General features: G+C 55.3%; 3 protein-coding genes and 1 long non-coding RNA gene across 9 annotated transcripts; 2 read left to right on the forward strand and 2 right to left on the reverse strand.

The window, feature by feature from the left end:
* Positions 1–1,069: 1,069 nt before the first annotated feature.
* Positions 1,070–17,706, reverse strand: LOC140634208 (uncharacterized). 3 transcript variants are annotated; one of them, XR_012031729.1, is made up of 6 exons: positions 17,014–17,706; positions 16,171–16,254; positions 14,889–15,039; positions 14,059–14,206; positions 10,113–10,288; positions 1,070–4,606 (listed from the first exon to the last, which is right to left on the reverse strand). It is a non-coding gene; the product is annotated as an uncharacterized lncRNA (long non-coding RNA). The 3 variants fall into 3 exon arrangements; XR_012031730.1 differs by having other exon boundaries at positions 16,965–17,706; XR_012031731.1 differs by having other exon boundaries at positions 16,349–17,706.
* HMGCL (3-hydroxy-3-methylglutaryl-CoA lyase) lies at positions 3,703–18,305 on the forward strand. 3 transcript variants are annotated; one of them, XM_072827841.1, is made up of 10 exons: positions 3,803–3,874; positions 4,585–4,658; positions 7,080–7,163; positions 8,996–9,103; positions 10,168–10,263; positions 11,369–11,517; positions 13,705–13,768; positions 15,205–15,393; positions 16,723–16,848; positions 17,700–18,305. In XM_072827841.1, exons 4-10 carry the CDS (start codon positions 9,035–9,037, stop codon positions 17,799–17,801), a joined length of 795 nt encoding a protein of 264 aa, XP_072683942.1. In that variant the 5' UTR covers positions 3,803–3,874; positions 4,585–4,658; positions 7,080–7,163; positions 8,996–9,034; the 3' UTR covers positions 17,802–18,305. The 3 variants fall into 3 exon arrangements, with proteins under 3 accessions (XP_072683940.1, XP_072683941.1, XP_072683942.1); XM_072827839.1 differs by lacking the exon at positions 4,585–4,658 and having other exon boundaries at positions 3,703–3,874; XM_072827840.1 differs by lacking the exon at positions 4,585–4,658 and having other exon boundaries at positions 3,792–4,584.
* On the forward strand, positions 18,295–23,158 carry GALE (UDP-galactose-4-epimerase). 2 transcript variants are annotated; one of them, XM_072827837.1, is made up of 11 exons: positions 18,295–18,472; positions 20,502–20,627; positions 20,774–20,889; positions 20,971–21,084; positions 21,339–21,515; positions 21,743–21,856; positions 21,958–22,024; positions 22,126–22,211; positions 22,291–22,368; positions 22,527–22,641; positions 22,796–23,158. In XM_072827837.1, exons 1-11 carry the CDS (start codon positions 18,295–18,297, stop codon positions 22,852–22,854), a joined length of 1,230 nt encoding a protein of 409 aa, XP_072683938.1. In that variant the 3' UTR covers positions 22,855–23,158. The 2 variants fall into 2 exon arrangements, with proteins under 2 accessions (XP_072683938.1, XP_072683939.1); XM_072827838.1 differs by lacking the exon at positions 18,295–18,472 and adding an exon at positions 18,919–19,019.
* A 47-nt stretch (positions 23,159–23,205) lies between these two features.
* Positions 23,206–27,713, reverse strand: LYPLA2 (lysophospholipase 2). The gene is made up of 10 exons (XM_072827842.1): positions 27,444–27,713; positions 26,012–26,114; positions 25,674–25,705; positions 25,482–25,547; positions 24,966–25,013; positions 24,809–24,879; positions 24,593–24,666; positions 24,417–24,518; positions 24,140–24,313; positions 23,206–24,052 (listed from the first exon to the last, which is right to left on the reverse strand). Exons 1-10 carry the CDS (start codon positions 27,644–27,646, stop codon positions 24,002–24,004), a joined length of 924 nt encoding a protein of 307 aa, XP_072683943.1. The 5' UTR covers positions 27,647–27,713; the 3' UTR covers positions 23,206–24,001.
* Positions 27,714–27,892: the final 179 nt, after the last annotated feature.

Below are 27,892 nucleotides of genomic sequence, written 5' to 3' on the forward strand. Positions count from 1 at the left end.
AAAGAAACTCCATACCTTTTAAAAGCCAGGACTCCCATCTCCCCTCAAAACTCTCCTGGCCCTAGGCAACTACTAGTCTACTTTCTCTGTGAATTTACCTATTCTAGGTACCTCATATAAATGAAATCATACAACATGTGGACTTTTGTGTCTGATTTCTTTCACCTATCAGTTTTTTCAAGGTTGATCCATGTTTTACCAGGTATCAGAACTTTCTTTTTTTTTTTATCAGAACTTTCTATCTATGGCTGAATAATAATATTCTGTTGTATGCATGCCAAATAAACTACATTTATTTACCTATTCATCACTTGATGGGCATTGGGTTGTTCTCAGTTTTAGGCTGATTATGAATAAGGCTGTTATTAACAGTTATGTGGAAGTTTCTGCATGGCCATATTTTTATTTCTCCTGTGTATACACCTAGAGTGGAATTATTGGTTGATCTGGTAACTCTTTAACTTTTTATTATGATAAAATATGTATAGAACATAAAATTCATCATTTCAACCATTTTATTTATTTAGGAGAGAGAGAGAGCAAGCAGGAGGGGAGGGGCAGAGGGAGAGGGAGAGAGAGAAAATCTTAATCAGTTTCCATGCTCATCATGAAGCCTGATGCAGGGCTTGATCCCATGATCTTGAGATCATGACCTGAGCTAAAATCACGAGTCAGATGCTTCACCAACTAAGCCACCCAGGCACCTGTTAACCATTTTTTTAAATTTATGGAGAGAGTGTGTGTCTACTTACGTTTTGCCATTTTTGAGTTGTTCCTTTGTTATTGAGTTTTAGGAGGTTCTTTGAATATTCTGGATATTAATCACTTATCGGAATATGATTTGCAAATATTTTCTCCCATTTTGTGGGTTACGATTTTATTCTTTTTTAAAAATTTTTTAATTTATTTATGATAGTCACAGAGAGAGAGAGAGAGAGAGGCAGAGACACAGGCAGAGGGAGAAGCAGGCTCCATGCACCAGGAGCCCGATGTGGGATTCGATCCCGGGTCTCCAGGATCGCGCCCTGGGCCAAAGGCAGGTGCCAAACCGCTGCGCCACCCAGGGATCCCCCGATTTTATTCTTGATAGTAGCATTCTTTGATGCCCAAACATGATGAAGTCCAATTTATCTGTCTTTCCTTTTGTTGTCTGTGATTTTGGTGTCAAATTCAAGAAATCATTGGCAAATCCAATGTCATAAAGTTTATCCCCCATGTTGTTTTCAAAGAGTTTTAGAGTGTTAGCTTTTACATTTAGGTCTTTGATCCATTTGTATGTAGTGTCAGGTAAGGGTCCAATTTCATTCTTTTGTATGTGGATCTCTAATCTTCCCCGCATCATTTATTGAAAAGGCTGTCCTTTCCCCATTGAATGGTCTTGGCATCCTTTTTGAAAATTATTTGACCATATATGCAAGGGTTTATTTCTGGGTTCTCTATTCTAGTGTATTCTATTGATCTATATGTATTCCTTTTGTGCTTATACCACACTGTTTTTATTATTTTATTAATATTTTTAATATTATATTATTATATAATGCTATATTATATTAATTATAATAATATTATTATATTATTAATATACTAAGTTTTGAAATCAGAAAATGTTAGTCCTCCAAATTTGTTCTTTTTTTTTTTTTTTTGAAATGATTTTTTTTAAATTTTTATTTATTCATGATAGGCACACAGTGAGAGAGAGAGAGGCAGAGACACAGGCAGAGGGAGAAGCAGGCTCCATGCACCGGGAGCCCGACGTGGGACTCGATCCCGGATCTCCAGGATCGCGCCCTGGGCCAAAGGCAGGCGCTAAACCGCTGCGCCACCCAGGGATCCCTGTTCTTCTTTTTCAAGATTACTTTAGCTATTCAGGTCCCTTGAGGTTCCACATTAATTTTAGGTTGGATTTTTCTATTTCTGCAAAAAATATCATTGGGGATTGCACGTGAATTTGCAGATCCAAACTTTGGATAGTACTGACATCTTAACAATATTGTCTCCCAGTTCATGTAGATGGAATACCTTTCCATCTATTTCTTCTTTATTTTTTTAAAGGTTTATTTATTTATTTGACAGAGAGATAAGTGCGAGCACAGGCATGAGCAGGGAGGAGGAGCAGAGGGAGAGAGGGAAGCAGACTCCAGACTCCCCAGTGAGCAGGGAGTCTGATTCCGGGCTTTATCCCAGGACTTGGAGATCATGACCTGAGTCAAAGGCAGATGCTTAACCAAGTGAGCCACCCTTATTCCTGTCTAATTTCAGGAATAGTTTGTAGTTTTCAGTGCGCAATTCAGTGCACAAAAATAAATATGTCATTATAGTCATGAAAATCATACATAAGTATTTTAAAACAAATGCCACGCTATAGTTTTGGGTCATGTTCAGTCCTCTAGCTGCAGATTTGAGAATTCGGTGAGTACTGCTCTGTTATGATGGAGGAAACTGTTGGTGTGGCAAATGCATAACAAAACACTTCTCAGGTCTTGTTCTCTCCTTAGCTAAAACCTGAGGCCTCAGAAGGCAGGAACGGTGCCTTCTACACCTCCCCTGAAAATGCCTGTCAGTGCACTTACCACTTGGCTATCCACCCACCCAGTAGCCACAATGACTGTTCACAAAATGCAAATTTGATCATCTCTCTCTGCTTAAAATCCATCAAATGCATTGCTATTAGGATAGCTGTTGACGTGTTCTCCAAGGTCACTGTTATGTTCCCAGTCAATACATCTTAGTAAGTTCATCCCGGCTCCCTCACTGCTCTGCAGTCATTCAGGCCTTCTTTCCATCTTTCTAAATGTTTTTTTTCAAACATTTCTTTTTTTTTTTATTCATTTATGATAGTCACAGAGAGAGAGAGAGAGAGAGAGAGAGAGAGAGGCAGAGACATAGGCAGAGGGAGAAGCAGGCTCCATGCACCGGGAGCCCGCGGTGGGATTCGATCCCGGGTCTCCAGGATCGCGCCCTGGGCCAAAGGCAGGCGCCAAACCGCTGCGCCACCCAGGGATCCCCAAACATTTCTAATTGCAGCCTACAGTAAGAAATTTATTTTACATTGCAACCTGGTTGGAATATATCACAACAAAAGATTTGCAAAGCAATTCTTAGCTTTACTACTTATGCAATACACTCCAATAGTTTTTATTTTTCTTAGAAAGTTGGCACCCACTTGATTGCTACGACCAATTGATGGAGAACAACATGGATTTTGTAAAACACTGCTCTAAGCCTTCCATTTCTTTGCCTCGGGGTCTTTGCATTTGCTTTACTCTCTGGAAAGCTTTTCTCGTGCCCTCTTCACCTGGATAAATCTTACTTATTCTCAAAGTATGAAATCAAGGATGCTTCTCGCTCACTTGTGCGCTCTCTCTCTCTCTCTCCCTCCCGTCCACTGCCTGCATTTGAATCCTGGAGATGGTGATGGAAGAGTCAACATTTGCGAAGAACTCAGAACAGTGCAGGGCAAATTTCATCTTACTATTGCAAAAGGTACTAATTATACAACTATTTGTGTGACTATCAGTATCTGTCTTCCCACAACGCGCAGACTCTAAATCCTTCGATTATCTTTATCTTCACAGTCCTAGCCTCACTTTGCCATGGCAAGTAGGAAGCACTCAGGAAAAACGTGAGGGGGAAGGAAGAACTTGCCAGAAAGAATCAAAACCCGGAAGCTGGAAAACAGAGCCCGCGTTGACGTCATCACACCGCCCCAGAAGCCCCGCCCTAAGGGCGAGGACACGCCCCCTCGGCGGTCGGCGGTCGGCGGTCACCGGTCACGTGGGGCTCAGCGGAGGCGCGCGGGGGAAGCTGGGCCAAGATGGCGGCCATGAGGAAGGTGGTGCCGCGGAGACTGGTGGGCTTGGCGTCTCTCCGGGCTGTAAGTGCCCCGGCCCGCCGAGGGGCGGCCCTGCGGGCACCGTGACGGTCGGGGTCGGGGCCCCGGCCCGTGGCGGCTGCTCTCTGAGAGGCCAAGCCGGACAGCTCCTCACGCCACAGTCGGGAGGGCCTTGGAGTCTTGGATCCTTTGTCCCGCGCAGATCCCTTGAGGGGCCCGGGGAGACTGAGGCCTAGAGATGGGGAACGACTTGCCCGGGTCGTAGAGACCTGGGGCGCCATCCCAGGTGTCCCCATTCCGTCCAAGGCTCTTCCCGGCCACCCTGGCGCCTTCTCGCTCTGAGCTTCCGAACTCTCCAAGCTCCTTTGTAGTGAAAATCACGAATAATCTTCCCGTTCCGAGTGGAAAAAAGCAAGGTCCCCGCCCCCCCCTCCGCCTCCGCCTGCGTTTCCAGCCGGTGTTGTGCCTGGGGGACACTGGGAGAGCTACGGCAGCGCCAGCGCCAGGGAGGACTGGGGCCGCGTCTGGCCGTGTGCGACTCCCCTGGAATGGTCCTTCGGGCGTGGGGCCCGGTGTTTACCCCCGCCCCTGCTCAGGGAGTCAGGGGAAGTGTAGCAGAGCTGGTTCCTCAGGGTTGAAGAAATTGTTTGGGCTACAGCTGAAGCTGTGGGTCTTCCAGTGGTGCTGCCACTTTCTAGGTTGAATGACGATTACTTGCTCTCTGAACCTCCGTTTTCTCATGTATGACACAGGTAAACATTGCCCCAGGGTTCTCTGGAGAGGAAGGGAAACGTAGGTAAAGCATCTGACATTGGTTTAGCTCACAGTAAGTGATAAATCATTGGCGTTATTTTTGCTTTAAGTGTAGAAGGAGAGAGAAAAGTAGGAGTTACAAACGTGTGGTGGGGGAACTGACACTGTCGTAGCCGTGGGCCCTTCAGAAAACCACTTTAATGGCTACTAGGCCACCTGCCAGTTGTTAAGGTGTAAAATAAAGATGGTATTTCCAACTTGAAAAACCAAAAAAATTACATGAGATGGTGATGATTATGTGCTTTGAAAAAATTCTGGGTTTAATGAGGTGGTGGTCCTAGGCCCTCTGTGGGTTTACGAGCATAGGCTTGGTATCAGAAACAGATGGTTCAAGGTCAGACTTCTTCACTTGCTAGCTGTGTGATTTTCATCATCTTTCTGAGGCTATTTCTTCCTATATGAAGTTGAGATAATGATAGCCCCTGCCATGTAGGGACTAAACAAGGTACTGATCCTGAAGTTTGCACTGGACTTCAGTTGGTATTAGCTGTTGGTAGAGGTACGCTGTAACTCAGGAGGCCTGGCCTAGGACTTTTGTGGTTAGAGGAGATCATCTAACCACAGAGCTGAGCTGTACAGAGGGAATAAACTAGGTGTTTAACCAAGACCAGAGAAGAATGGGACAGGAAGGTGGTTTACAGGTTAAAAACCAGGGCTGTAGATCTACAATGCCAGGTTCAGATAATGATTGTGACCAGCTAACCATATGTGACCTTGGGAAGGTTGCTTAATCTCTGGGCTTCATGTTTTTCACAGTAAAATGGAGATTGTAATTGTTCCTACCTAATAAGGTTATTGAGAGGATGATATGGATTTTTTTTTAAATTTTTATTTATTTATGATAGTCACAGAGAGAGAGAGAGAGGCAGAGACACAGGCAGAGGGAGAAGCAGGCTCCATGCAGGGAGGCCGATGTGGGACTTAATCCCAGAACTCCGGGATCATGCTCTGAGCCTAAGGCAGGTGGTCAACCGCTGAGCCACCCAGGCGTCCCTGAGGCAGACTTTAAATGGAGGAGACTCAAAGCCTTTTTTACTGTGTTCAATTTTTGGTGTCCTCTCTCCTCAGACCCACTCCTCATCATCACCCAGCCTATGACTGTAACAGAACAAGTCCTCCTCCATCCCCAAACCCCACAGAGTCCAAGGCTAACTACTCCTCCCCATACCTGGGAAATGCCCTCCCCTCAGGGCAGCTATGCCCTTCCCGCATTTATTGTTTCGGTGACTTTAATGAGTGAGTGCCTGGTTTGTGCCAAGCACAAGGTCACACACAAAGGATGGAACAGAGGTCAAGACAAAGTCTCATAGAGCTTATTCTCATTATTGTTAGTGCTGTGAAGGACTTAGAGGTTTTCTTTAAGGGTAGGGACAGAGGGAGAGGGAGAGAGAATCTCAAGCATGCTCCATGCCCAGCGTGGAGCGCAGTGTGGGGCTCAGACTCACCACCCTGAGATCACGACCTGAGCCGAAATCAAGAGTCAGATGCTGGGACACCTGGGTGGCTCAGCGGTTGAGCACCTGCCTTCGGCCCAGGGCGTGATCCTGGAGTCCTGGGATCGAGTCCCACATTGGGCTCCCTGCATGGAGCCTGCTTCTCTGCCTCTCTGTGTCTCTCATGAATAAATAAATAAAATCTTAAAAAAGAGAGAGAGAGACACGCTTAACCAACTGAGCCACCCAGGCGTCCCAGGAATTAGAGTTTTGAAATAGAAAATATTGAGGGTCAGGGGATTGGCAGCTTTACAAAGGGCAGTCAGAGGAAGCCTGTCTGGCTGAAAAGTGAGAAGGAGTCAGATGTGGAAGAGCCAGGTGAAGAGGATTCTGGGCAGAGGGAGCAGTGACCCCTGAGAGGGAGGAAGGCCTTTAGGGCTGCAGTATAGGGACCCCACTCAGGGAGGCTCAAGTGAGGACAAGTAAGGAGCTCACTGGGGGATGTGGGACAGTAGAAACAAGTCATGAGTTCACTGAGATCAGGAACCAAGTGATAAGAACCTTATAGCCCATAGTGAGTCGGGTAAGGTGATGAATCTGGTTTCTGGCTTAAGCATTAGAATGCATGTGTTGCTTTTTACTGAGAAAGCATGAAGCCAGACAGGGCTTTAGAATTTGAACAGTTCTATTTGGGGACTTCTAAGTTTAGGAGGTACAAACAGGTTTGTGAAAGAAACAACTGAAATGTTCAGCTAGCAGACAGGCAGTTGGAAATGGGCCGGTACTGGGAGCATGATTCTCTTGCCCATTCCTCAGTGAAATACTTTGGTTCTTTTTTTTCTTCCTTCTAAAACAAACCAAATGTGAGAGTACATAGTGTTTACAGTGAGAAATACTGCTTCTTGTCTCAGTGAAGGTGGATCCGTTCTTTTAGATTTGTCGCCTTGGAGAATTGTGACAATCTCCTACTGTTACCTCTTGTTTCCTCTTTTAAACCGCAGGTCAGCACCTTTTCTCTGGGTACTTTTCCAAAGCAAGTGAAAATTGTGGAAGTTGGTGCCCGAGATGGACTACAGAATGAAAAGGTAAAGATAGAAATCAACCAAAAGAGGTTTTTTGAGCAGCAAGAGTTGCCTGTGGAGGGCACAGCAGGGATGGACGGAGTTATGCAAGATATGATCACCCCACCCAATACAGAGCAAAGTCAGGGAGGCCAGGCAGGCGCATGATAGTAAAGCAATCTAAAATGGCAGAGCAAAAAGTATGGTGTCCCTGGGTCCATCTCAAGGCTTCATGGAACAGTGCAGATGGTAAAGGCTGCAGGAGAGTAAGGGGAGTGTGAGGGCATGCCTCTCAACTGGTAATTCTAGTTCCATGTAAGGGGACTCATCCAAAGAACATCATGAAGGCCACCTGCAAAGACTTAGCCTTAGAGATGTTCCTCACAGCCTCATAATGAAACAGTTGGAAACCACCTCAGTGCTCAGTGTGGAGAAAGTCCAGATACTTTATTTATTTATTTATTTTAGTCCAGATACTTTAATGATTTCATAAAATGGATTAGGAAGCTGTTACTAATAGAAGACTATGTTAAGTGACTGAAGCAGATTATAAAATAAGATACATTTTCATTAATTTTATTTTTTATGTAAAGAGACTTTATATATCTGTGGGAACATCTGTCTAGAAAAGGATCTAGAACAGTGCTGTTCAGTAGCACTTGCTGTGAAGATGGAAACATTTTAGATGTGAGCTGTTCTGGACAAGTGGCTATTGAGCACTTAAAATATGGCTAGTGTGGTCGGGGAACTGAAACTTTGTTTTTATGTTATTTAAGTTAATGCAAATTTAAATAACCACATGGCTAGTGTCTAATGTACTGGACTACACAGATCTAGAATGTCACATTATCACAGCATTACTAGTGTTATTCTGGGAGATTTTAAGGATTTTCTTTTGTTTGGGGCACATTTTCTGAAATAATTGTACATGATTTTTTTTTCAATCATGTACGATCAAGAGAAGCTTTTTATTTTATTTTTTGGAAAGTCTAGCTATACTAGAGCTTATTGATAACAATAAACTGTAAGTTCTGTGAGAGCAGAATCATGTCTGTTCTGCTTACTGCTGTATCCCTAGCACCTAGGACAATCCCTGAAACATGGAAAATTCTCAGAAATTACTTTTGGGATGGATTAAGGTAAAGGAATGGGAGAAAGATTGAGAGGGTTGGGATGGAAGGGCCTGGTGAGAAGGACTTGCAGTTCTTGGAATTTTTTTTTACCTGATACTGTAAGCACTAGGGAGCCATGGAAGGCTTTTGAGGAGAGTGAAACAATGGAGACTGTTTTAGAAAGATTCCTGTGTGGGATGAATTACTAGAGTGAGACCATGCCGTAGTAGATAGGGGAGAATGATAGATTTGGAAAGAGGGATCCATAGAATCTGGCGAGCAGCTAGGCATGGTAGGGGAGGGATAGAAAGAAGCAATAGGTCAATCATGTGAGGACAAAGTCCTGTGCCAGTTAGGAGACAGTAAGGGGGACAGTGTGATACTTTGGGGGCCTCATCTCATAAGACCCAGACAGGGGGTTAGTCCTCTCTGCCCTTTCAGGCCATGGCACATTGCTCTCAATTTGTTTATGATGGGGTCATAAATTAACAGTTAAGAAAAAACTTTTATGATAGAAAAATACTGTTTCCATGTAAATATTAACTCCTTTTCAGACGAGAAGCTGCCTCCACTGCAAAATGCTATCTGGCAAGGATTATGTGTGAATTCGTGTTCATGTTTGGAAGCCGAGATAGTGAAGTGCATGCTGTAGCAGAGCTTTGAACTACCAGGCACTGTATCTAAGACCATTTTATTCCCATCGTTGCTAACCTGTCTTTTCTGGCATTTCTCTCTCCATTACAGAATATTGTATCTACTTCTACAAAAATCAAGCTGATAGACATGCTTTCAGAAGCAGGACTCCCTGTTATAGAAGCCACCAGCTTTGTGTCCCCCAAGTGGGTTCCCCAGGTGAGCCCCAGCCCTCAGTAATAAGCATTTCTCAGATGAAAGAGGTGAGGTTTTGCACTTGCTCTGGAAGTAAGGAGAGGTTGGGAACAGAGGTCTCCAGATCTCTGGCTTGGTCTCAGGTGACTTCTAGTAGCATGGTACAGCAGAAGAACATCACCTGGAAGGCAGGAGGCATGGCTCCTGTCTTGGCTTTGCCCCCGGCTCACTTGGGGACCTTGAGGTCTTTCCCTCTCCGGACTGAGGGTTACCTCTCGGGCCTCTTCTGGCTCTGGAAGTCTGGAATCTCTAGCCCTGTCTAGAGATGTGGTGTCTGGTTTGTAAAAGGGAAAGACAGACAACAGCTCTTTCATAGAAACAATCATGTGGGAAGAAAGATCCTGTTTCAGCTGAGTGTTAAGTAACACAGAGTCATTCTCAGGAAGTGGCTGCCAGTGTTGTTACTGCTTATGTGAAGCTGGCAGGATTAGCCAAAGAGAGAAATTGAGGGACTTACTGGCACCAGAGAGCCTTCTGGCCCATCAGCGGTCAAATAGATAGTAAAAGCACGGGGGAGGGCAACCCCAGTGGCTCAGCGGTTTGGCTCCGCCTTCGTCCCAGGGCGTGATCCTGGAGGCCCAGGATCAGGTCCCACGTCGGGCTCCCTGCATGGAGGCTGCTTCTCCTTCCGCCTGTGTCTCTGCCTCTCTCTCTGTGTCTCTGAAGAATGAATAAAATAAAATCTTAAAAAAAAAAAAAAAGCACGGGGGAGACACACCTCTGCAAGAGGACTCATTCTCCAATGGTTCTGGACAACAGATTTTGTGATAAAAATGTTTTCTCAGGGCGCCTGGGTGGCTCAGGCAGAAAGCATCTGCCTTCAGCTCAGGTCATGATCCCGGAGCCCCACATCCGGGTCCCTGCTCAGCAGGCAGTCTGTTTCTCCCTCTGCCCCTCACCCTGTCTGTGCACGCGTGTTTGCGAGCTCTCTCTCTCATAAAAACAAGACAAAACAAAAAAATGTTTTCTCTACCTGAGATCTCTGCCTGCCTTGGCAGTGACGTGGCCATGTCTCCTTTGGCTCCCAGATGGCTGACTGTGCTGAAGTCTTGAAGGGCATCCAGAAATTCCCTGGCATCAACTACCCAGTCCTAACCCCAAATATCAAAGGCTTCCAGGCAGCGGTAAGAAACTTGATGGCAGAGGTCCCTGAAATGAGATTGATGGCATTGGTCCCTGTCTTGTCGATGGGCCCTAGTCCCTGTCCTGGGCTGTTTGTCTGAAGTAATGATGAGCACTGTCAGAGAGACCTAAGGCAGTCCTGGTCCTCACACCCTCAGCTCTCCGATCTTAACCAGCTACTTAACCTCCCTGAGCCTCAGACTCTGCCTGTAAGTTAGAGCTGATCATAGTACCTAGTGCTGGGAGGATTTCAGAGGATACGATGCACCTGCGTTACTTGCCAAGAGCCTGGGAGAAGGGAAGCACTTAATAAGTATTAGCTCCATAAAAAAAAAAAAAGCATTAGCTCCTGTTGTTATTATCCATTCCTCTTTAAAGAAGGTGCTCACACTCCCCACAGGGGTTGCTAGTATCTGCCTTCTTTCTTAGAGGGTTGGACAAGAACATCATTAGGGATTCTGATTCTGAATTTAGGCAGAAAGCTGTTCTTAAGAGTGATGTCCAGGGTGATGATGGCAGCAGTGCTGGTCTTTGGGGGAAGGCCAAGGGTGATGCTGTTTCTTTAATGGAGATATAATTCACTGTGTTAATTTCCATAAGAAAAAGCTAGGTGGCTTAAAACAACAGAAACGTATTATTTCACAACACTGGAGGCAAGAAGTCTAAAACGTGTTGGTAGGACTGGGTTCCTTCTGAGGGCCAGGAGGACCAATCTGTTCCATGGCTCCCATAGCTTCGGTAAAGATTGGCAGTCCTTGGCGTTCCTTGGCTTGTATACCTCATTCCCATTCCCGCCTCCATCTTCACTGGCCTTCCCCTCTGCATGTGTCTTCACGTGGCCTCCGTCTTAGAAGGACGCCCCTCATATTGGAGTCAGGACCGCTGTGACCTCATTTTAACTAACAATTTCTACACCCACCCTATTTCCAGATAAGGCCACATTCTGAGGTGCTGGGGATTGGGACTCCTACAGATCTTTTTTGAGGAGGACATAGTTGAGCCCACAGTACTTGTGTATTATAAAATTCGCTGTAAGAAAAGGGCTTTGCCACGCTGGTGTTCCTCAAAGAGAGGAAGGCTGAAAGGAATTCACCGTGCTGTTGGCAGGTTGCTGCTGGAGCGAAGGAGGTGACCATCTTTGCAGCTGCCTCGGAGCAGTTCACCAAGAAAAACACCAATTGCTCCATTGATGAGTGTTTACAGAGGTCCGACGACATCTTCAGGGCAGCTCAGGCCGCCGGTATCCCTGTGCGTGGGTGAGTCAAGACTGCCTTTCCCTCAGTACCATTCTGGAAGGGGGCCAGGCTCTGACTCCAGCCACCCTCCCCCTACAAACTCCTCATCCGGGCCGCACGCTGCCCACACTCCACATCTTTCCTCAAGCAGCTGTGGTCAAATCCTGGCAGGTGCTTTCTCCAAATTTGGTTTTGGGGTCAGTTCACCAGAGGAATCCAGCAGGACTGGACACTAACTGGGGTTTGTGGAGGCCAGATGAATCCCAGCTCCACCACCTCCTCTTCACGCATGTCTAAAGAGCCCCCTTGGCCTCTAGGTCTCCAACGTCACATCTTTAATGGCAGGAGTGCCAGGCGTTATCCAGCTTGTTATTTAACTGTGACCTCACAGTCTCCCAGCAGGGAGGGCTGTCCTTGCTTCCAGATGACAGCTGGCTCAGGAAGGCTGACCCACTGTCCACACTGCAGCCAGAGTGCTCTTTCAGAAGTGCACATCTGATCATCTCACTCCCTGGTTAAAAACTTGTCAATGACCCCCCAACTTCGGGCTTTTCAACCTGTTTATAAGACCCTGCCTTTCTCTGCAGCCTCCTCATTCACTGTTCCTCACTTTCCAGCCCCAACTCCTCAGCACACTGCATTCCAGCTTGACTGGAACTTTGTTCCTTGTGTCACATGCTCCCACTCTCTCACCTCTGGGCCTTTGCACGTGCTTTCCATAGACTCAGCACTGTCTTGCTCCTATATCCTATTTGCACTAACTCCTGCTCATCCTTCAGATCCCCACGGGGAGGTCAGCTTCTCCAGGGAGCTTTCTCTGTCAGCTGGTGTGGTGCCTCTTGTCAGGCTCTCCTGGCCCCCTGGACTGCATGTTGGCTTCTCCCCTGCCTCCTGCCCCCTCTAGACCATGCACCCCACGAGGGCAGAGCCCACACACCAGTGTTCCTGGTGGGCTCCTTCCCACATCACAGGGCCGGGACACTCAGGAAGTGAGGGTGGATGGCTAGGTGGGTGCGTGGGGAAGCAGGGGCCTCTCATGATCCTGACTCCCAAGCCTGTGCTTATTCCTCATCATCTCCCTTGTCCTTGTTCAGCAATGATTGGAGTACAAGGGGCAGAAAGAAGTTTGAGAAAACACCCTGAGATCTTTGAGCCTGAAATTACATGTGTGATGCCTCTCACAGGCAGAGCAGTTTGTAGACTCTGAGAGGCTTCAGTGGGGGCCTTAGCTCCAGCAGAGCAGGTAGGAACAGAAGCCCACCAGGACCCAGACATCCAGACTCCTTCCCACAGCTTGCAAGTTGCGGTGATCAGGCCCGTGCCCAGTGGTCCAGCCACAGGCTGTGCTGCTCTGCCTCTGGCTCTCTGTGCCTCTGCCCTTCGTTCTGTGGCTTGAGCACACCCAGGGCCTCTGCACTGTTCTCTCTCTGCCTGGAATGCTCTTCCAGGGACTCTCCCACCACCTGTTCCCCTCCTCAGCTCCCACATCACGGCCTCTGAGGCCTTCCTGGGTCACCCCGGCTCCTGTCAACCTCCCCTAGTTGCTCCTGCCACATCCCCTATTCTTCCCTTCATTGCGCATTACTCTGAGATCATCGCACCCTTCCCTTTGGTTGCTCTTTTATCGGCTCTCTCCCTAACTGGAAATCACCTCCGTGAGGATAGGGACCTTGTCCCTCTTGTTCACTGCGTGACCTGGTGCCTGGCACATAGTGGGCAACTCAGTAAATATCAGTTGAATAAATGAGTGTGTGAATCCTTGGGCAGTCCACTGGAGCAGCTGATCCTTGGCCCCAGGCCAACCCAGCCCTTTTGTTCCTTCTTGGGTTTCATCTGTCCTTGATCCATTCCTGTGAGCAGAGGCCCCAGCTGCCCTTGTGGCACATGTTCTGCTTTATCTCACTACCATTCGGCTCAGGTGCCTCCTCACTTTGCCTTCCCTGGCTTCGCTTCTCAGGCCACCCCTGCTTCTGGAGCTAGCGGCCTAATAGCGCCCCCCCCCTGCCCTGCCCTTGCTCTCCACTGCCCCCTCCTGGCATTATGCGGCATTCCCTTCGTTCTGGCTCCGCAGTATTGACTTGGCCTTTCCCCCAGGCATTTGACCTGCCCTACTTCAGGGATGTGTGTCTGTGTCAAACAGCTACCCTGCGTCAGCCCTGCTGGGGAGCTCAGGGGCACTGACACCATCCCTCCTCTGTCCTCCCACAGGTATGTCTCCTGTGTGCTTGGATGCCCCTATGAAGGCAAGATCTCCCCGGCTAAAGTAGTTGAGGTGTGTGTATGTTGGGGTGGGGGTTTTCTGTGGGTTGTCTACCTTGCCTGCCCCTGAGCTTCCCCTCGCCACCCTTTCATGGTGGGTCACTGATGTCATTCCTTCTCCCGCTCCTTCACTAAGAGCCTCTGGGAGCGCAGCCCAGCACCTGCTCCTGGAGTCCCGCCTCCCAGCTTGGCCTGATGCCTCTGAAGCCTTCCCCTCTGCCCCAGCCTGAAAGCCTCTGATTTGGTTTCCAGTCTGGTCCATGGCAGGTGATAGTTGAGGTGATCTGAGGAAGGGCTCCTTACCCCGGCTCCCTGCGGTTCCTTGCGGTGGTCGGAGGGGCCATGGCCTCCGAGTCCTCTGAGCTGTGACCAGGTCAGCACTGGAGAGCGCACCGTGGGAACTGAGTTTGAGCAACCCCAGAGCTTACGCTGCTTGATTGTCAGTGTCACCCTGCAAATTTGGTGGTGTTAATGCTACTCCATTTCTAAAGCAAGGTAGCAGATTAAATAATTTGCCACATGGCTTGCAGATGGTGACTCTAGGTCTCAACCCCCACTTTACCTCCAAACCCACCTGCTCTTCCTGCACACGGGGTAGCAGCAAGGAGAACATGGTGCTGACTGCGCTCCCGTCTCTGCCTCCCCTCCTGTCCCACCAGTCCTCAGTCCTCATTGCCTCCCCACAGAGGCTCACCACAACTCTCGGCTCTCAGAAGAAGCAGTGGAAGCTCCAAAAGGATCAGCCCTTTGCCAGTGCCCCACAGCCAGGGAGCCGCTGCACTGGGCTGGTACCCTAGTGTCTGCTGCTCCAGAGCCTGCTCCTTTGCTGCAGCCTCTGCCTCCACCGGCTGTCCTCAGTCGGCTGCCTGGGCACTGAGGGACTCACTGTTCCATCTACCCAGCACATCTCCATTGAGTGTCACCTGTGTCCCTGGCCCTGTCACACCCTGCACCTTCTCTGGCAGCTCATTGTGGAGGCAGCATCCCCTCAAGTGGGGCATATGCTGCACTGGTTATTCAGTGACTTTCGGGATTTGCAGATGAGCTAAAAGTTGAAACAGTTATGTACTTCTATTAAAAATATATATCTAGCACCTCAGACCCACGAAATCATAGGTCTTAGGTGAACTTACTGATTCCAGGACTTGGCTCTGACACTGTGTAGGGGCAGTAAGAGTGGAACGAGGTCCAAGGCACAGCAGCAGGAGAGGGCAGGAGGACGTCATGGGGCTGCAGTGCAGGGCCGCTCCAGTGATCAGCTCTGTGCCCTCACGTCTCTGCTTTCTAGTGAGTAGATTGGGGAATATAGTTCCCACTCAGTCGTAAGGAGCCCATGATCTGACAGGAATTTGGGGTTTCAAACAGGGCGATGTTCTACACAGGCCCAGGACCCCTGTGTCTGAGGTCCGAAGAATCCGATATCCTCCAAGTGCTTGCTTGCCTCCCCAGGTCGCCAAGAAGATATACTCAATGGGCTGCTATGAGATCTCCCTGGGGGACACCATTGGTGTGGGAACCCCAGGGGTTATGAAGGACATGCTGTCTGCGGTCATGCACGAGGTTCCTGTGTCTGCTCTGGCTGTCCACTGCCATGACACCTATGGCCAGGCCCTGGCCAACACCTTGATGGCCTTGCAGGTATTCAGGACATGAGTCCACTCTCCTAAAGGGCTTAGTGGCAGGACAGCTAGGTCCATGTGTTCTTTCAGCGAGCGTTCATGCATAGGTGTGTGCCAGGCCCTGGGCCGGCCACGGTGGACACAGACATGTGACCCTGGCCTATGAGAGTGTGTTAGGGAAGACAGGCAAGGGAGTTTCGTGATAATCCCCATGCTTTCTGACAGATCACGTGCAGGGAGGAAGCACAGGGCCAAGGAAGGCCTGCATCCCAGCAGGGGAGGTCGGAGAACATTTGCCAGAAGAGACCTGAATGAGGCTTGGAGGGTGTGAGGAAGTTAAGCAGTTGGAAAAGGGAAGCAGGAAGCTGACAGCCCTGTGCTATAAGGCTGAGGTGGGGCTTGGGGGAGGATGCACACCTCCGCCTAGTGAGTACGGTGACTGTGCACATGCACGTGGGGAGCCCCTGCAAGGAGACGGGAAGTGGAGAGGCAGGCAGAGGTCACTCCAGGGGAGCCTTTCATGCTGTTCCCAAAGATTGAACTGAGGCTTCAGATTGGGTTTCCTTTAAGGTTTGTTCTTGTGGGCTGGCCACCCCTTAGAAGGAAAGTTCTGAGTGTCTGACCACAGGCTGGGTCTGTGTCTTGGGTCTGACCTTGCTGTCACACTGGTTGAAGTCTGGCCTGTTGTCTTTAGGTTCGCTAAAGCAATCCTGGGCCATATTTGTTTCTTGGTTGGTGTTTTTCCTTTTTTATTTCTTAGTGGGTTTTTTTTTTTTTTTCTTCTTCTTTCTCTTACCTCCTGGAGGCTCAGGTCTCTAAGCCACGTGATTCGGTAACTTTTTGGGTTTGGTTTCTCCATTGTAGCTGTCCAGGTTAAGGTCTGATGGGGGAGGAGAAAGAGGAACAGTCATAGGGAGAATGGCTGGTGCAGACCCAGGGAAATGGGATAAGCCCCCTGGGCTTAGAGACCCGACCTGAAGTGAGAGCAGCCTCGGCGGGGGTGGTGGAGTGGGTAAAGGAGTCACAGTAAACAACAGGGGTCTGAAATAAATCTCAGCTGTGGGAGGCACTTCCTTTGAGTTTGTGATCCGGAAGGGCCTGAGGAGACCTCTCAGGGTGAGGAGTTGAGCATGGAAGGAATGAGGGAAGATACCCTGGCAGAGGAACCGGTGTCCACAAAAAAGATGGACACTGTTGAACTAAAAAGAGAAACATTAACAGAATCCTTAGCCAAAGTAAAGAACTTGTTGGAATTTCAGGGAGTTGATTGGGAGTTTTGCCGAGGAACAGCTTTGTAGGTTCTGAGCCCCACAATGACACCCATATTTCACCATCCTTGTGTTTCCAGATGGGAGTGAGCGTGGTGGACTCTTCCGTGGCAGGACTTGGAGGCTGTCCCTATGCACGGGGGGCATCTGGAAACTTGGCCACTGAGGACCTTGTCTACATGCTGTCTGGCTTGGGCATTCACACGGTAAGCGCGCCTGCCCCCTAGTGGCGACAGCCCCGAACTGACTGGAACCATCCCTGAAGCCAGAGGACAGAGCTGATGGTTTTGTTTAGGTTTTTTTTTGGTGATAGGGCAGTTACCAGGTAACAGAGAGGCACCAAGGTGTAGGGAAAGGGCCACATCCATGACCTGAGTCCCTTCCCTCTGGATCTTTGTTCCATGTAGAATGAGGGCTGGAGAAGGAGATGGCCCTCCCCAGAGCTCTGTCAGAGTCGGTGAGGGCCCTCGGTGGTTGGAAGCCGTATTGCTTCTGAACTTTGGGACCAGGTGGAACTTGGTTTAAACCCTAGTCCTGCCATTGACAGGCTGTGTGACTTAACAAAGGGCTTCACCTCTGTGGGCCTAAGAAACAGGAATGCTGACAGCACCTCTTGTGGGCCTGTAGTGAGGACTAGGTAGGACAACGGACGCACCTGTGAGCTCCTGTCACGGACTGGTTTTCAGGGTGGCCCTTTCAGGTAGTGTGTCCTCCCCACCTCCCAATCCATGCTGCCTGGCAGTCTTCACTACTTCAGTACACACTTGTCGACGACTGCAGGCCAGGTCCTGTGCAGGGCTCTGGAGATGGGGACTGAACAAGACTGTCGAGACCCCTGCGCTCCCTGGTGGCAGCACCGGACACCAATCCACAGACTAAGGCATCTTCTACAAGGAGAGTCCCATGGGTAACCCCAGACGGCAGGAGGCTGGGCCTTGCAGGCAGGGGCAGTCCCGGCATAAGAGGGACCTGTACTCTCAGTATCACGGTTTTCTGTCGTCTGATATTTCCCTGGGCGTTGCAGGCATGTCATGACCTAGTGCGTTGTTTCTCAAAGGGTGTGAACCTCCAGAAGCTCCTGGAAGCTGGAACCTTTATCTGCCAAGCCCTGAACAGAAAAACCAGTTCCAAAGTGGCTCAGGCTGCCTGTAAACTGTGAATCCCTTTGGGGGACTCTGTGGGAATAGGGGCACACATGAATGATTCGGGAAAGGGCACATGGGAATGAAATGAACAGGAGCAGGCACCTGCCTGGCAGGTCTGCACCTAGGTCTCACCTGCAGAGGGGAGGTGGGAGGTAAGGGACAGGAGCTGCTTGGCCCCAGGCCCTCCCTGCCAGACCCTGGTCAGAGTCAGAAGCCTGAGCGCCTGGGGGCTCCCTGGAACCAAGTTCCCTGGTGCTGAGGCCTCATCTCTGGGTGAAGTCGGTCAGCTAGCTACACAGCCTGACCCTGCTGTGGCCCTGGGGCTATCGCGGAGTCCGGAGAGCACAGGGGCCTGGAGGAGTTGTTCCCAGGCTGGCAGAGGGCCTTTGCGGAAGGGCTTGAGGGCTGAGCTGCTCTGCTGACCACCTGCCAACCCTTCCAAGCGTCTTTGGAAAATGTCCCCTCTGAACATGATGTTTGAACACAGCTTATGTAATTAAAGGTCTGATGACACGGAAGCATGCGGTACTGCTGTTGTGCAGGTGTGTGTGCACGGGGGGGCTACAGCGTGGCGTTCCGGAGGGGCATGTACACGCGATCTCCACTTCCCCGCCCGAGCCCCGCATTCATTCCTGGACACCAGCGGCTGCGGGCCGGCTCGGGCGTGGCCAGGACACCCTGACAGGTGGGGGCGCGGGCGGGGGCGCTGCCGTCGGTCCGTCCGCCGCTTCTGCTGCGCTGTGGCTGCTCACGCAGGAGGCCACGACTGTGCCCCACCTTCCCTCCCGACAGAAGCTCCTCATCTTGTGGCCGGGTCTGGCGGGCAGGGTGCGGGCACGGCGGCCCGGGCGGAGCCGAGCGCAGGCCGCAGCGCCATCCCCCGGGCCTCCGCGCCAACCCGGCCGGGCGCGGGGGCCGCAAACCAGCCCTCCCAGAGCCTGCCTCCGAACGGGCTCGGCGGACACGCAAGGCTCGGGGGGAGGCGGTGCGCGCGGAGCCGGGCTGGTCCGCCCCGCCCTCGGCCCGCGGCTCCCTGGGGCCCGCGCAGGCGCCCTGACGCCGCGGCCCTTGGTCCTCCCGGCGCCCCGTAGCCCGCGCTCCCCGGTGACACGTTTCCTTGGGGGCGGGGAGGGGGCGGGGCCGGGCGGGCCGTCGGCTCTTAAAGGGGCCCGGGCCCGGGGCGCGGGAGGCGGCGCCGCTGGAGGCAGCGCGGGGCGCGCGGTCCGGAGCAGGTTCGGGAGGCGGAGGGTGGGAGGCCTGGCGGGCTCGCGAGGGGCCGGGTGGGCTGCGGGGAGCGAGGGAGGACCTCGGGGGTCCCGGCTGCGTCCTGGGCAGGGTCCCAGTAGGGCGGGCCCTGCGGCTCCCTGCTCCCGCCGCCCTGGCTGGGGCGGCCCTGGTTCATTCATTCCCGACCCGGGGGCTCCGAGCTCGGACCCGGAGAGCCACGGCCCCAATCCCAGCCCGACGCCCACCGCCGCCTCCCCTCCATTTTGCAGACTGGGGACACCGGGGCGGCCACAGCCGAGGGGTCACCCCGCCGGTGGGGGGCGAGGCTGGGCTCACCAGCCTTCCGGCCTCCTGGGGTCCCCCCGCGACCCCTCTGCGGGCTTCCGCCTGGCGGAGTGGGGGTGGGGCGGCCTCGGCGCCCGGAGCAGAGTCCGGCGGGGGGCGGGGGGCGGGGGGCGGGCGAGCTGCTCGGTGCGAGGCTGGCGGGCTGGTTCCCGGCTATCAGCTGTGTCCTCAGGCAGATTCCCTCCCCTCTCTGACCTTAGTATCCTTCTGGGTAAAGCGCCAGCTGCACACCTGCCTCGTCAGGAATCCAGGAGGATAATGCAGAAGCGCCCGCTCCGGAGCCTGGCGCGCAGCGGCGCTCGGTGCAGTGGGCGGGAGTGGACGCCCGAGGGAGAGGGAGGCAGCCGGAGGCAGGCAGGCGGCCGGCCGGGCCCCGCCGAGCCCCGCCGAATGAAAGACCTCAGTGTCTGGAGCCCGGAGTCCTCCCGCGGCCCCCCCACCCCAGCCCGCAGAGTTTGTTCAGGGCGGAGGTGCACACCTGGCAGTGGAGCCGGGACCAGGGCCACGTCTGCAGCGCCCGGCTGCGTGCCGCCTGAGGTGGGGTGGGATCCTCGGCGCCCAGCGGGCAGTGACCCAGCTGGCCCTGGCCCCCGCTGCAGGGTGCGGCCCCCTCCAGGACCTCGGTGCTGCAGCCTGGCACAGCACCCCACCCTGGGGCCGTTGGCTGTATTTCCTGCTTCCTCCCAGCCGACTCTTGAGGGAGAGGAGTCGGGGGCAGCCCGGAGCAGGAAGTCCTCACCACTGGGCGGCTCACACCAGTGAGGGCAGAGGGACTGCGAAGGCCCGAATGCGAGCAGAGCGCCTCTTCCTGGGCTCTCGCTCAATCCCAGGTGCGCTGGGCCTGACGGTGGTGCCTGCGCATCGGTCTCCCCGCCCGTAACGTGACAGGCTTTTCAGGTCCCCTCATTTAATCCTCACCGCCACGTGATGTTTGTACAATAAGCTCCAACTCCTAGAGATGGAAACTGAGGCCAAGAGAGGATAACTGCTCTAAGGCCAGAAAGAGGTGGTATCCAGAGTCAGATGGGGGCTGATTCCAGAGCCACCCTATTAACTAGGACATGCTACTGCCTCCCTCCGACATTAGACGGAGGCCCTGAGCAGGCCGTCTCGGCCACCTCCGACACTATATTCTGGACCAGGTACCATGGCAGAGAAGGTGCTGGTGACAGGCGGGGCTGGCTACATCGGCAGCCACACGGTGCTGGAGCTGCTGGAGGCCGGCTATTCGCCCGTGGTCATCGACAACTTCCACAATGCCATTCGTGGTGAGCACGGGGGTCGGGGGCCAGGGCTTCAGGCAGGGATGGAAGGAACCGTGTGTCCCGCCTCCACCTGTGGGTGTGGGTCAGCCTCGTCCCCTGGGAGCCCAGGACCCGTGTCCTCCTTTGATGGCCTCCTCGTGCCCAACCAGGAAAGGGCTCCATGCCGGAGAGCCTGCAGCGGGTTCAGGAGCTGACGGGCCGCTCTGTGGAGTTTGAGGAGATGGACATCTTGGACCAGGCAGCCCTCCAGCGTCTCTTCGAGAAGGTGGGTCCCGCAGGCAAGGGGGCACTACCGAGGGCCAGGCCTGTAGAGCAACAACCTCTGACCCTGGCTCTGCCCCTGCAGCACAGCTTTACGGCAGTCATCCACTTTGCGGGCCTCAAGGCCGTGGGAGAGTCCGTGCAGAAGCCTCTGGATTATTACAGAGTTAACCTGACGGGAAGCATCCAACTGCTGGAGGTGGGACGTGCGGCAAGGGCACAGACACCAGGAGGCCCCCACCAGGCGGGTGTGACAGACACGGTGGATGAGGGCCCGAAGGGGAGGGTCAGGCAGGGGGCCCACGCTGTATCATTTTAGATCCCGGTCTCTACATCTCTGCCTCGATCTCCCCACCTGCAAGCCGCAGCCCCTCTCACATGGGGGGGTGGGGGAAGGGACGTGTGAGGCCGAGGCCCCTGACACTGCTCCCCCCGCCCACCGCCGGTGGCCAGATCATGAGGGCCCATGGGGTGAAGAACCTGGTATTCAGCAGCTCAGCCACCGTGTACGGGAACCCACAGTACCTGCCCCTGGATGAGGCCCACCCCACAGGTGGCTGTACAAACCCCTACGGCAAGTCCAAGTACTTCATTGAGGAAATGATCCGGGACCTGTGCCAGGCAGACAAGGTAAGGGCCCACCCTGCCCCAGCCCGGGTTCCACTCACGGACTCAAGGCCTCCCACGACCCTGAGGGTGGGATCCTGAGCACTGCCCACCTAGGCAGAAGTGGTAGGGACTTGCCCACCAATCAGAGCACTGGGTGGACACAGACCAGGCATGGAGGGGGCATGGGGTAAAGAGCTCTGCATTCAGCCTGGACACAGCCAGCGCGTCACCTGACCTGTGTCCCACAGGCCTGGAACGCAGTGCTGCTGCGGTACTTCAACCCCATAGGCGCCCATGCCTCGGGCTGCATTGGCGAGGATCCCCAGGGCATCCCCAACAACCTCATGCCCTATGTTTCCCAGGTAAGGGAGAAGGGGAGGGTCAGGGGATGGGGTGGCCCTAGAACTGAACGGAACAGCTGGTGCCAAGGGCCTGGGAAGAGCTGACCTGACTTCCATCCCAGGTGGCAATTGGGCGACGGGAGGTGCTGAATGTCTTTGGTAATGACTACGACACGGAGGATGGCACAGGTGAGCCCAGGACCATGAGGATCCAAGAGTGGGAGCCAGGGGCCAAATGGGGTCAGACAGACTCTGCTGAGCACCCCCGCACCCAACCACCTCCTCCGCAGGTGTCCGGGATTATATCCATGTTGTGGATCTGGCCAAGGGCCATATCGCGGCCTTGAGGAAGCTGAAGGAGCAGTGTGGCTGTCGGGTAGGGGGAGAGGAAGAGGCGGTCCCAAGGGGGTAGTTAGTCCAACCTGCTCTCTAATGCCGCCCCCTCTCCCGGGCAGATCTACAACCTGGGCACCGGCACGGGCTACTCAGTGCTACAGATGGTCGAGGCCATGAAGAAGGCTTCTGGGCAGGAGGTAGGCCAGCTGCCCCCCCTGGGCCCCCCTCCCATGAGCCTCCCTGATGGGCTCCTCTGCCTGCCTTGGTGCTGGGTGCCTGCACCTGCGTTTCTGAGCCTGGTGGGCAGCCAGGTGGCTGAGGCCAGGGCCAGCTAAGACCACTTCATCTCTGGCAGATCCCATACAAGGTGGTGGCACGGCGGGAAGGCGACGTGGCTGCCTGTTATGCCAACCCCAGCCTGGCCCTCAAGGAGCTGGGCTGGACAGCCGTCTTAGGGCTGGACAGGATGTGTGAGTCTCTGCCCCATCCCCGGCCCCCACCCCGACCCCTGGGAGTCAGGGGCTGGGGGGGCTGATTGGGTCTGAGCATGTCCAACCTAGGCTGCCCGAGCTGGTGGGAGCCCTGCATCCCAGCGTGGCCCCTCTGCACACTTGCCCATCACAGGTGAGGACCTGTGGCGCTGGCAGAAGCAGAACCCTTCGGGCTTTGGTGGCCAGGCCTGAGGCCCTCCCCTGCCACGCATAGGAGAGGAGACAAAGGACAGCCTGCTCTCCGGCCTCTGGTGGGCACCCATGGCCTCAGCCTCCCTACCTCAAGCCCCAGATGGGCCTGCTCAGCCCGCCGGGCACAAGGCCCAGCACTGTGCTGGGCAGGAGTTGGGGCTCGAGCCCTTCAGGCTCCAGGAAGCATCGGGACCACCGGAAGCAAACGGGGGAGCAGGGGCCCTGGGAGAGGCACTAATTTATACTGCTCTGAAAGAGCTTCCCAAAGTATTTAAAATAAAAGTTTTTTAACATTGGGACAGAATTCTTGCACGTGGTCACTCTCTACTCCTTGGATAGAATCATCCAGCCTGAGATCTGAAGCAATTTAATTTTATCGGAATCCAGGACACAACAAGAAAAACACCCAAAACCACATGGAGACAGAAGACGAGACACAACTCCTCCCCCACCTCCCCCCTGGCCCTAGAGTGGGGACGTTGGGGGGCGGGACAGCTGGGGGAGACCTTGAGCCTCAGTCCAGCCCAGCAGGCTCCAGGCCTGTGGGGAGCTGGGGGGGAGGGGGAGGCAGGGCCCACCCCCACGTTGGAGAGGCTGAGGGAAGGCCCCCCTGGAAGGACTGCCCCCTCCCCAACACCCCTGCCGAGGGACAGGTAGCCCACAGCAGCACGAGGGCCCAGGGCCATGGACACATTCATGATTGAGAAGCAGCTGGAGGGCAGGAGAGACAAACGATTATCTGGGCAGAATCACTTGGGGGAGGAGTGGTGGGTGGGGCCTGGAAGGGCCCCATGGGCCAAACCCTGAGGTCACAGGAGGGGGCCCAAAGCGGGGCTAGTGAGTGAGGTCCTGAGTGAGTGGGTCAGCGGCTTGGGCCCCTTTCTCCCGCTGCCTACAGCCCCTCCAATACTGCTGCCAGGGGGGCCCCGCCTCCAGGGACACGGGAGAAGGGCGGCCCACCCCCTGCTGCAGACAGCCAGGGGGCTGAGGCCTGGTCAGGCCTTGGCCCGCCTGCCCCAGAGGCTATGGGAAGAGGACAGGTCAGGGATGGTGGGGACAGGGGCTCGACCGGCTCAGATCCAAGATGGTGCCGTGCGTGCTGGGTCCCCAGGAGCTGGGGGAGTGCGCTGGAGGCCAGCGACTCTGGTTAGACAGGAGGCAGCAGCTTCTCAAGAAACTCCTTCACCGCTGCCATCTCCTGGGGGTGAGGCGGGACTGTGAGAAGCTCCCAGCTGAAGGGAGGAGGGAGAGGGCTGGGAGTAGGAAGCGGCCCCTCATCACTGACCTGAGGACAGGAGCTGTGCATGACACCTGGGTAAGTCTTGAACTGGACCCTGGCAGGTGTGACAACGGACCGGAGCTTCTCAGCCGTCAGGGCCCCAAACCGTACTGGAACCATGGGGTCCAGCTCCCCATGGCACTGAAGGATGGCCAGGTCCTTGGCGCTGCCATTGGCTGCCTGTGGGCCAGACAGGCCCCGGAGGGCAAAGCCAGTGCTTCGGCACAATCCCCAAACCACGAGGAGACTCCAAGGGCAGGAGTGGGGCCATGGAGACACTCACCTGGGGGAAGGCCCGGTGCAGAGGCAGCCAACAGCTCAATGCCACGATGCCAGCCAGAGGGTGGGGACAGGTAAGGGCCGTGTAGAGGGACAGGGCCCCACCCTGGAACAGAGAATGAGAGGTCATGAGGGCACAGTTGTTCACCTACCTCCCCCACCCTCTCTCTCTCCCCTCACCTGTGAAAAGCCTCCCAGGACAATTCGGTTGGCAGGGATCCCATTCTTCATCTCATGCTCGATCAAGGCCTTGACTGGAGGGAGGGGGCATGACTGAGTAGGGGAAAAGCTGCTGGGGGCCCGGGGAAGGAGCCCGATACTGCCCAACGCTTTCTTGGGGTTGGGAGGGCGGTGGAGGGGAAGGAGGGTGGATGCTGAGGAGGGGCTGGGCCTTACTGTTCTCTGCTGCCTTCTTGATGCCAGCCTCGTCCTCTGGGGCATCTGGACTTAGCCCCATCAGGTCAAACCTGGGAGAGGACAAGCGTTGGCTCCTGGAAGACCCGGGCCAGCCCCCGGCAGTTCTCAGCTCCCATCCTTCCCCCTGCCAGCTTACCAGGAGGGCATCACCATCTTCATGTTGAGAGTCACAGGGATCCGGGGTCTGGGGGAGGGCAGCGAGAAGAGCCATCAGGCACAGAAGGGATGAGGAAGCCACAGCAGCGGAGAGCAGGAGGGGGCAGGGTAGCCCCTGGGGGCCCCTCCCAGCAGGCAAGGCCTGTGTTTAAGGTGTTGCCAGGCAACCTGCCACGTGGGGCTGGAGGCTGTGGTTGGGGCACCAGCAGAGAAGCAGAGCCGGGTACTCGGGTGTGACAGGGTTCCCGCTCAGTCGGTGAGTACTTGGGGAAGGGGCACAGGATCTCCTGGCTCTAGGAGATCCCTGGCCGAGGAGGGCCTCGGGCTGGGGGCTGGGGGCGCGAGCTCCTGGGAGGGAAGGCTGAAAACGGTGCCTCCAACTGCCCTGGGCCCAACCGCAGGCTGTAGCTGACAGGAGACGACAGGCCTGAGACCACAAGACCACCCCGTAGCTGATCCCCATCCTCAGCCCCTCCCTTGCCAGGGTGACACTCACGCATGGGGACAGATGTACTTGACGTGAGGGAGCCGGATGGTGGAGAGGGCGTCAGCCCAGCTGTGCCTGTAGGAAGGAAAAAAGGCACCGGTGTACAAAGGGAGAGATGGAGGGTGCAGGTCCCTCCAATCCTGCCCTCTGGGCCCTCCCCCACCTCCCCCAGGAACACCCCTCCCTCCCCAGCTCACTCACCCTGTGTCTCCAAGTCCATGTAAAAAAATAACCTGAAAAAGGGTCAGACATGGGGAGGTGGGAAGAGGGCAGTCATCACGCTGCTCTCATTCCCCCCCCCCAGTCGTCCTCCTCCAACTTTGGGCCACCCCTCAGTGCCGCCAAGGACCTGGGGCTGGGGGTGCGGAGGGAAGGACCGTGGGAGCGGCCAAACCGGCTATTAACCCGTTGCCGCCTGGCTTCAGATTCCTCCCTTGTCAACCGTACCACCTCCATTTTTCCCCACACCCCTTCCAGCCAGTCTCCCTGGCTGGCCTGGGGGCGGCCTGGGGGCTGCCTGGGGAGGAGAGGACCCTTACCGCGGCCGTTTCCCGCTCAGCTCCAGACACGGTGGCAGCATCGGTGAGCAGGGGCACAGACATGGTGTTACCACACATACACTGCAGGCTCCACGGCTGGGGCCTGTGCAAATTTAGGGGAGTGGTCAAGAGCAAGAGCAGCCAGGAGAAGAGCCTCAAAGCCAGGGCCCACTCAGACTGTCAGCGCCCCCCTGCTCCCTGGACTCTGTCCTGGGCACAAAGGAAAGGCAGGCAGGAAGTCTCGGGCCAGAGCAGGTAGGAAGTTTGCCTCCATTCCTGGGCTGAGAAGCAGAGGAAGCACCCTAGTGTCCCTGATTCTGGCCCCGCACACAGCCGGCGCTCGCTGGAGACCAGGGGGGCAGAGGGGAGCTTGGCCGTGGGGGAGGGGAGCCAGGGCACCCCTTGCGGTCATCCCCCCCCAACTGCCTCCTCCCTGCTTTCCAAGCATCACGTCTCTAAGAGAGCCCCGGGTTCCCTCCCGCCCAGCTCCCAGCGCTGCTGGGGAAAGAAGGGGAGAAAGATTTGCTTTCAGCCCCTGCCCCCCACCCCCACCCCATTTTCTCCGGCTCCGCAGGCTCCCCAGCCTCCCCGGCCTTCACAAGCAGTTTCTGGCTCGGCCATTCCCAGGGCCCCCGGGGGCGCCCATGTCCCCAGGAGGCGCGGACTCCGGCCCACCGCGCACCCCCTAACTGGCGGCCCACGCCCCACTGAGCGGTGCTACCTGCTGCTGCTCGTGCCCGCGGAGTCCGGCCCGGCCCCCCAGTCCGACCACGCTCCGGGACTCCCAAACACACAAAAGAACGTGCGGCTGGCTGGCTCCTCCCCATCCTCAGCATCCTCCCGAGTCCCCCGGGGCTCGCGCCCCCGGCCCCGAGGCGCCCCCGCCCCTCCCGGACCCCGAGCGCACCTCTGCACGTGGATCCCTCCCCTCTGACCCCGGCGCCCTCTCCCTACACGGGGATTCCCCCCCCGCCTCCCCGGGAGACTTCCACCTCTCGCCGCGGGGTCCCCGCTCTCAAAGTGATGCCTTCCGCGCTGCCCGGGGCGGGGGAGCTCCTCACAGTCACACACTCGCACCCGGAGCCCGAGTCCCCCTCTCTCCACGCGAGAAACGTCCGCTCCGGCCAAAGGTCGCCCCCTCCCGACCCCGGGCCGGGCCCCCGCTCCTGCCCACCCGGGGCCGTCTGCGTCGGACCCCGGGAGCCCCAGCCCCGCCGCGGGCCCTTCCACTCGCGCCCCCAGCGCCCCCCGCCACGGCCGGACCCTCCTCGCCCCTCTGCCCGCGAGTCCCCGAGCCGGGCCGGCGCCTCCTCGCACCGCGCTCCCCACCCCCACCCCCGCCGCCGCGCTCCCCTCCCCGCCCGCCCGGCCCCCGCCGAGCGCCCGCCCGCCCCCGGCAGCCCCCTCCGCCGGCGGGCCCCGGACCGGGTACCTCCACTCCCTGGGGCTTCCGAGACCTCTCGGGCGAGTCTCCTCTTTCTCCCGCACAGGCACACACTCTTCCCCCTCGGCCGCCCCCGCCGGAACTTCCGCTCGAGTCCCGGGAACCCAGCCATCGCGCTGCCGGAAGTGGCCTGGCCAGCGGTACGGAACCCGGAAGTGGGCGTCGGCGACCCGCCAGACGCGAGCTGCCATGTTGGGAGCGGCGGAAGCCCTCGGGTCGCCTGCGGGAGCCGCGCCGCGCGTAGGTGGCTGCCGCGTGCCGCCACCAGCCGTGCGCCGCCGGGGGGACGCCCCCTCACACTGGCCTAGCTTCGCAGGGAGCCCGCGCGGGACGGACGGCCGCCCGCGTGAAGACGTCGGCCCTGGCCGCCCAGTCCTCGTCCTGCTCTGAGGAGGAGGAAACTGGCGCTCGGGGCGGGTAAGGAAACAGCAATCTCG

Source organism: Canis lupus, chromosome 5 (assembly GCF_048164855.1).
Source record: "Canis lupus baileyi chromosome 5, mCanLup2.hap1, whole genome shotgun sequence".
In the NCBI taxonomy this organism is placed as follows: Eukaryota; Metazoa; Chordata; class Mammalia; order Carnivora; family Canidae; genus Canis; species Canis lupus.